Here is an 8,481-nt window from a genome sequence, read left to right as displayed (position 1 = left end):
GGCAGAAGGACTTTCTAAATCCAAACCCTGTTTTGAAATCCTGCAAGAGAGGTTATGGCTCCAGAAGGAAGCTAAGAGGACATTCTGGCAGGGACGCTGTGGTCCACCATGAGTGGTGCTGGCTCAGACAGACCCAGGCAAGGGATGGCCCTCACACCCAGTCACAGCTTTCAGCTCTGGACATGAAGGGTATGGCTGTGGCTCTCTTGCCAGACATACACAGCAGCAGGTTTCTCCTGTCAATCCACAAGCATGGAAGCAACAGGAGATACAGTCTCTGCTCCATTCCTTCTTGCCCCCATCACCCAGCACTGTTAGTGTTTGTCTGGGTTCAACAAATTGTCCAAAATATCTGACATCGTAACTGCTTGTTGTGCATCCTCACTGTCAATTTTTATTTGAACTAATTAATGATTAACAGGGTGATCTGCTTAACTCTGTTTAATGGTACTGAAGAGAAGAAGGAGCAGACAAGACCAGACTGTAGAACTGTAAGTACCCTTTCAGTTTTCCTTTGGATCATTTGGACACTTCATTTTGGGGGGTTATGTTGTTTCCTGGGAGTGGTGCCTTTGTACATAGGAAAAATTAAATATACCTGTTATGAAAAAAGTCAATACATTTCAAAAGCCAGAAAGGACTGATAGTAAAGAAGATACTTCACATAATTAAGTAAAAATTTGGTTTGGAAACAAAAGAAATGCCTATAGACTTTTTTACTAAAAAGACTAGTGATCTAGTCTTTCATCTTTGAAGAAACTGTAAGAGTATTTTGTAATTTTGGTTCTAGATAGTATGATCTATGTTTATAATCACATTTTTGTTTAATACAGATTAAATTCTCTAAATATTTGATGAGTTGAGGAAGGCTAACAGAGTAACCATCCTGCAGTACCGAGTACAAAACCAACTCATGTCAATTACTCTGGGGAAAAGATCATAAGCTTCCAGAGATTTACAAATTTTAAAAGAATATGCTAATATTAAATTTAATACACTATTAAAAGTTTAAAATTACCTCTTTTGAAAGGGAGCTAGACTATATATGTATAAATAGTGACTCAGGAGGCATATCCTTTCCAGGAAACACTGACATGCATCAGAAATGTGAATTATAATTGTGTGGGATTTTGGAGAATAGGTGTTTTCTGAGCTCATCATTTTGCTTTACTGGAGGACACAGTATGAACAAATTAGTTTCCATGACATGTTCTGTATGTCTCTTTCTTTTCCAGAAACAGCTGAAAGGAAAATGAAGCCCACTATCTCCTTGTGTTTATTGTTGGTTGGTTTGGATACTGTTGCCCTGTGTCATCAGCATCCCCGCTATCGTAATAAGCAGGATGATGCTAAAGGGACATATTATCCAGGACATAGTTCTCAGTGGGAAGGAGCTTCTCCACATAAGAACAAAACTTTTGTCAAACTAGTTTTCAGCAATGCTGACTTTGCATTTTCCTTTTACAAGCTGGTCGCATCTGAAGCAACGGACAAAAATATTTTCTTTTCACCCATAAGCATCTCTGCTTCCTTTGCAATGCTGGCACTTGGTGCCAAGGCTGTGACACTGACACAGATTCTGGAAGGGCTTGCCTTTAACCTGAAAAAGACTCAGGAGCAGGAAATACATGAAGGTTTTTGCCAACTCCTCCACATGCTGAACCGTTCAGACAGTGAATTCCATCTGAGCCTGGGCAATGCCCTTTTTATAGAAGAGACACTAAAACCACTACAGACGTTCTTGGATGATGTCAAAAGCTTTTATGAATCTGAAGTCTTTTCTACTGACTTTAACAACTCTGTTGGCGCTGAGAATCAGATCAATAGTTATATTGAGGAAAAGACAAATGGGAAAATTGTTAAGCTGGTGGAAAATCTTGATCCTCTGACTGCAATGGTCCTTGTTAACTATGTCTTCTTTAAAGGTAAGATATATCAAGGAGTGCAAAGCTAATGCTTATTACAGAGAACGAAAAGAGAAAAAAAATGTAGTTTAAATATTTTAAAGGGAGGAAATCATGTTCAGTATCTGGAAGGTGTTGCTATAAACCCATGTATTTGTTGCCAGTAAAAATACGTCCTCACCTGGTTTAATGGAATTTTAAAACAAATATCTTTGTGAATTTGGTAAGTTCTTTCATGTGATCATAGACTCATGTCTAGTGAAAGATAGTGTTTTCAGTATTGTCTGTCTGTAACTGTCTTTAAGCACCTAAAAAAAAGATACAATGTTGTAGCACCTGAGGATGCAGTAACATGAAAAAGATACTTGCCCTAATGAAAGGAAGGCTGTGGGACTAGGTCCTGTTATATTCACTGTGACCATTCCTCTTTATATTCCACTGAATACATTTTCTTTTTGTCATAAGCCCATTGGGAGAAACCCTTCAGTACATCACAGACAAAACAGGAGGATTTTTTTGTGGATCAGAAAACATCTTTACAAGTTGACATGATGTATCGAAAAGGGTACTACAGAAATTACTTTGATGAAGAGCTGTCCTGTTGGCTGGTTCAGATACCTTACAATGGAGATGTTGTGGCATTATTTGTTTTGCCTGATGAAGGGAAGATGAAGCAGGTGGAAGATGCCCTTTTGAAAAGGACTGTAACTAAATGGGAAAAGTCCCTCCAAGACAGGTAAGCTTTTTTTGCTAAGGTGAGAGGTGACCATGTTACAGATTAATAGTGTTTATGTCACCAAGACAAAACACTGGAAGACAGGTTATTTGACTGAACTCTATACGCTTAATGGTTCCTCTGTGCTGGACTTCTCTTTCCTTAGTTAGAAAATGAAAATGAAAAAGAGCTACGGCTAGTGAACAAATAGGTAATTGAACTTGGGATTCATCTTAGGTTAAGTTCATGGTTCAACCAAAAATTACTTAGCACCATGAAGAAGTCAACAGATCATTGTGTCATACAATCATTGGGAAACTACAATGGAGTAGCTGTTGGGTGCTAGGGTGTTGAGGGCATTCCTTGTAAAAGTGGATTCATTCACCATTACTGCAGCTATTTCTGTGGTAGCCTAGACCCTGGTCTGTATTTGAACAGCCTTAGGTCAGCTAGCTACAATCTTTTGAAAAAGCCCTCCTACCTGGCAGTAGTAGCTTTGTTTGCCCCTCAGTTGGTATAGCTGTGTCTTCCACCCCATTCCTTGAAACCCACTGCAGAGGCAGGGGCTAACACAGACTTCTTCTGCTCCAACCCTACACATTAAGTAGCTAACCTGATCAGAAATGTTATCTGAACCCTAAGAGAAGACTATAAACATTTAGAAAAACAAATGTCAAGTGTCAATATACTGAAGCCATTGAGGAGTGTTGCCTAGATGATGATTTGTCCCTATTTGTGTTTTGTTACAGAAAAATACACCTGCACATTCCAAAATTTTCTATTTCTGGTACCTATGATGTGAAAAAGATAATCAAACAAATGGGTATGGTCGATCTGTTTACTGAACAAGCTGATTTGTCGGGGATTACTGAGGAGCCTGGACTGACGGTTTCAAAAGTAAGTCAGCATGTGAAAGCAATCACAGGATTTGCCTGTTCCCAGGAACCTGACATTAATATCCCATGAAAACCTTATCCCAGTCTCTCTGAAGCATCACTCAATCATCAATAGCTGCCAGTATGAAGGCGAAGGAAGCCCTGTCTTTCATAAACCTGAAGCCAAATGTGCTTACAAGGGGTTAGAAAGACATGGTTGAAGGATGAGGAAGACATACATATAATTAAATGTTCTTTTGGCTACTAAACAAAATTATCTAAATGTAGTGCATTAGCTTTGGTAAAATTTCCTCTAATTCCTCCTACAGAGGTAAAAAGGCTGTTATTCCTGCCCTTCTAGTGTTCTCAAAAAGTTATTTTTTTCAGCTAGATGACAGGGTAAATTCACAATAATACATGAAGCTGCCAAAGACAAAATTGAGTCTAGGCTAAATTACCAGGTTTCTTTGCTTCCAAAGGTTCTTGTCATCAGTCATCTTGAGTGCTCTTTGGCTGCCTGCAGTTTGAGGGTTACTCTCTGCACAAGAAGTGAAGGAGGATGGCTTGAGTGGTGTGATGGCTGTTGGTGCTGCGGTGGGAATGGGAGCAACTGGTGATGACCTTCCCAGAAGCTGCTGCTGCTCGGTCTTGCTCCAGGCAGGGCTCCCTTTAGCTGGACAAAGTGAAGAGGGTGGCAGGCTGCTCTCTTCTTGCTGGATTGCCAGCTGGAGGCTGTTTTGCTTTGTTCTTTGCAGGTGGTCCACAGAGCCATGTTGAATGTTCATGAGAATGGCACTGAGGCGGCCGGGGCCACAGTGAAGGAGGTTACCTGGAGATCTGGGGATTTTCCTCGCCCGCCTCGAGTCAGATTCAACAGACCCTTTCTCCTGATAATTCTGGATAAATTCACCCGCAGTGTCCTCTTCATTGGGAAGATTGTAAACCCTCGGAAAAATGACTGATTGACGAGACTTACGCATACCACTGGCTAAATTCCTGTGATTCAGTGAAACACTTAAGTATGCATACCCCTCTGTGCTAGTGCTCATCTTTCAACCATTATCCTTAGAAACATTATTAACCCCTTAAAACACAATAACTATTTTTCCTTGTCCAAAAGTTACTAGGATTTCCACAACCTACACCTGAATATAGTATGTAGTGTTAATGAAACACAAGTCATTTTTCACCAGTTTTGTAAGAAGCCCTTTCTGATGTGCTCCTGTGGGGTACTCAGTTGGTCCAAAATCTCCAGTTGATGTTGGTATTGCTGTACAGTCACAGGGTGTGCATGTGAAAGGAGAAACAGGAAAAAGGAGGTGCAGGTTGTAAGTCCTGTTTGTTTAATCCACCAACCCTTGATGACCACTCTTAGATTCAGTTTTCTTTAATATTGGAATGAATTTTCATTAATTTCTTTAGGTTTTGTAACCAAGTATGGCATGACACTGCAGGATCAGTGACTGGGATGCTGGAGGAGACACCAGTGTAAATGGCTGATGAGTACAGCTGTTTTACTTTGCCTTCCTCTGACTCCTCCTCAGTGGAAGCCCTCCCCATGGAGACAAGAAGGCTGCTTTTACTTTATAGATAATGTTAATTCTACTATGGAAGGAATCCATAGCAGAAAAAAGACTTCTGTTTTATCCTACTAATATAACTATCGTTGCTAACGCCTTCAGGCAAAAGCCTGATGGAGTAGTCCAGGACATACCACCAGTTTCCTTTTCATGGATTTGTTGTCACTGTCATTTCTTCTTTCGATTGGTGTCACCTTCAGTATTCACTTTCCAGCTAGACTTGACAGACTGAGGTAGAAAAAAGGAGGAATGAGAATTGTAACTCCAGAAAGTTTGTATTTCCTCAGTAGGAAGAGCAGAGCTTTCCTAGGTACTGTTAACTTGATTTAAGCTAACATAAACATGCATAAAAATGCAGAAAATATTTCAGAAGTCACTGTTCTAAATGTTAACAGTGGATTATTGCTATAGATTTTACTCTATATCTATAGAGTAAAAACTGACTGGGAATTGATATTTGTACTTTTTCTTAAGGTTTCTGGAATCCAACTACACTAGATAGCTGCATGGTTATGAAAGGAAAGAAACACAAAGCAGTAAATGTTTAAATTATTTTATTATTTTTTCTTTAGTTTTTAAATCAACATCCCTAGCACATCTTATTAAAATACAGAAAAGCAATGAAAGCATGTAAACTATAGACTGATTAAATATTTTCTTACAGAGTATCTCAAACTGGTTGGAAAAAAATATAAATGGCAGTGTTTTAGACCTTAGTTTCTTAATATGTCTGTGAAAAATATAACTTAAAAACTGTGGTGAATATTTTTAAAACACTATTCTTTTTTTGGTTTGGGGACCTTTATTTTCTTTTACATTAAATCAATGTTATCAATATGAGTAAATTGTAGCATAAGAATACCAATAAGGAATAGTAAAAGCATTCCATGTCTATCTTCAGACAGGTAACAGTTGATATTCGCTTTCAAAGTCCTCCTCAAAATCACATAAACCAATGACAAAAGTTCCTTACTTATAACTATTTAGTATGCTCCCTGTTTAGTAACAAGTAGTTGGCTTCATGCCTCTAAACATATAAGAACTTAGTCTTGGTGTTATACAGGTAAATTCATTCTACAGAAAATCATTTAAAAGTTCTTGCCAAATCTCAGGGCTAACACAGGATGCATTGTCAAAGTCCAGCTTTGCAATGACAAATAACTCTGTTGGCAAATATCAAGAGACTGTTTGTTGTTCCTCATGGACCTCAGATCAATAGTCTCTGTTTGTTAGTAGGAAAAAAATACCTAAATTCTATTTTGCCAACCACATCTCACTTTGAAAGTAACCTTGCTGCTTAACTCGTTGGAAACTGGATAGACAGAACTAAAGCTGATTTAAGAACAGTATGACCAGAAAATGTCATGGTAAGGAACAGTATGCCTAGGGTATAGGAACCATACATGTCTTGCCTTGATTTTCTTTCTATTTTGGCAAAAAACAGAGCATGCTCCTCACTGCAAATGTGCAGCAAATTTGAGTAGTAAATAACAAGTACAGAAGTATTGCACACACACACACACACACACACACCCCCCCCCCAAAACTGTCAGCATTAAGGTTGTCACAAACCCACTGCTGTCGTGGTTTGCTGAAGACAGTGTTTCTTGTTTCGGTCTGCTGTTTTGCTTCTCCTTTCATGGATTTTTTGTTTCTTGGTTGGCTCTCTGACTGAGTTTTGTGACCAAGAAACCTCAGTGTAACCAAGGAATGACTTTCATCCTATCTAGTAGAGAGTTGCTGCTGCATGCAAGTACTGTGTGTGATGGGCCGCTTCAGGGCAGGGACATTGCTGGAGGATGGAGCTGGTAAGATGAACCACATGAGGGACAAATTGCAAAGGACATCTTCTAATGCAGCCTGCACTGGTGTCTACACACACATGTGATGTGGGAGTGCATGCAACCATGTGCACGCTCGAGCTGCAGCCTCGGCACTGCCTGTGCGAACCCTGAGGGAAATCTAGGATGGTATGGCTGAAAGCAGTCTCTGTAAAGGCTGAAAGCAGTCTTCTGCCGTAGGTTAAAAGCCACAGAAGAAGAATTGCCAACATGGCAGAAACTTCGGAGCAGCACACACTGAGCAACTCCCTGAAATAAGGAGAAAAGGAGAACAAGCAGTGTGGAAATAGCAGTAAGCTGTGTTTGTTGTCATATTTAGGAACTAGAAGTGAAACAAAGACTAAAAACATAAATGAGGAGCTCAGAAACCCAGGCTAACCCAAGATGGAGATAGATTGAACTGTTATCTACAAATTATGTGAAGTTAACAGACACTGGAAGAAAACCAGAGGCAATTTTGAGCAGTGTTAAAGACCATTTAAGAAGGAACAAGCAAAAGCAGGAAAGTTTGTATTGTTGTGGGGGCAGAGAGAGAAATAGTGTGCTTGAGGTATAAAAGAAAATAACATTTCCAACAGGCAGTGGTTAGTGCCAGTGCACAGGTCTGTCATTGTTCCCAGTGCTGTACAGCACCTGCTAGGAAGAAGCTAAAAGCACATGACAGAAGCAACAGCCTTAAATGTCATGGGCTGAAGACAAATTACATATTCTGCTGGAAAGGCCTACTAATACTCTGTTATATGCACAAAATAAGGATGGAACACCTCTCCTATGAAGAAATGCTGAGAGAATTGGAATTGTTCAGCCTGGAGAAAAGAAGGCTTTGGGGTGACCTAATTGCAGCCTTGCAGTACCTGAAGAGATCCTCCAGGAAATATGGAGAGGGACTTTTTACCAAGGCCTGGAGTAGCAGGACAAGGGGGAGTGACTTCAAATGGAAACAGAGTAGGTTAGATTAGTATTAAGATGGAATTTTTTACTGTGAGGGTGGTGAGGCACTGAAACAGGTTGCCCAGAGAAGTTGTGGATGCCCCATCCCTGGTAGTGTCAATGACCTGGCTGGATGGGGCCCCGAGAAAACCTGGTGTAGTGGAAGGTGTCCCTGCCCATGGCATGGACTTGGAACCAGATGATCTTCAAGGTCCCTTCTCACCCAGACCATTCTATGATTCTATGATGTCACGTCTTTAATTTTGTTTTCTAATAGTCTAGCAATTGCCACACAGTTAGTAATTAACAGATATTCCTGGGCAATACTATGTGAATTCCTCACCTTTTAACTAACTTTGTGATTAATCAGGGCTGAAAACATGGCTTCTATTACCACCAGGAACTTGGCAGCTATGAAGGTGCCATGGCCAACATCCTCATAGCCAGCATCTGTCACCTGCTAATCACAGTAATCTCTAGGCTCAGGAAATCCATGTGAGAGATGTATTCCTTAAGGCAGTGCTCTCCTGCAACCTTCAAAGAGCATTGGTAACCTCAAATGCCCCATGCATACTCCTGGCATATCAGAATGAGTTACCAGCAGCAGAATCACCTGTGCTCAGGGACACCTGAGCA

At 40.2% G+C, this 8,481-nt stretch overlaps 1 protein-coding gene across 1 annotated transcript in view; it reads left to right on the top strand.

Annotated features, from left to right (window-relative positions):
- Window positions 1–1,207: 1,207 nt before the first annotated feature.
- Window positions 1,208–8,481, top strand: part of LOC309574118 (uncharacterized protein) — a gene marked incomplete at both ends in the record, with an annotated part of 28,668 nt that continues 21,394 nt past the window's right edge. The window contains 4 exon segments of the mRNA XM_082283471.1: window positions 1,208–1,925; window positions 2,370–2,640; window positions 3,369–3,516; window positions 4,250–4,446. Of these exon segments, the coding sequence (XP_082139597.1) occupies window positions 1,208–1,925; window positions 2,370–2,640; window positions 3,369–3,516; window positions 4,250–4,446 (1,334 nt within the window).

This window comes from Coloeus monedula, assembly GCF_965178545.1.
Source record: "Coloeus monedula genome assembly, chromosome: 6".
Classification (NCBI taxonomy): domain Eukaryota; kingdom Metazoa; phylum Chordata; class Aves; order Passeriformes; family Corvidae; genus Coloeus; species Coloeus monedula.
This window is presented reverse-complemented; position numbering and strand designations above follow the sequence as displayed.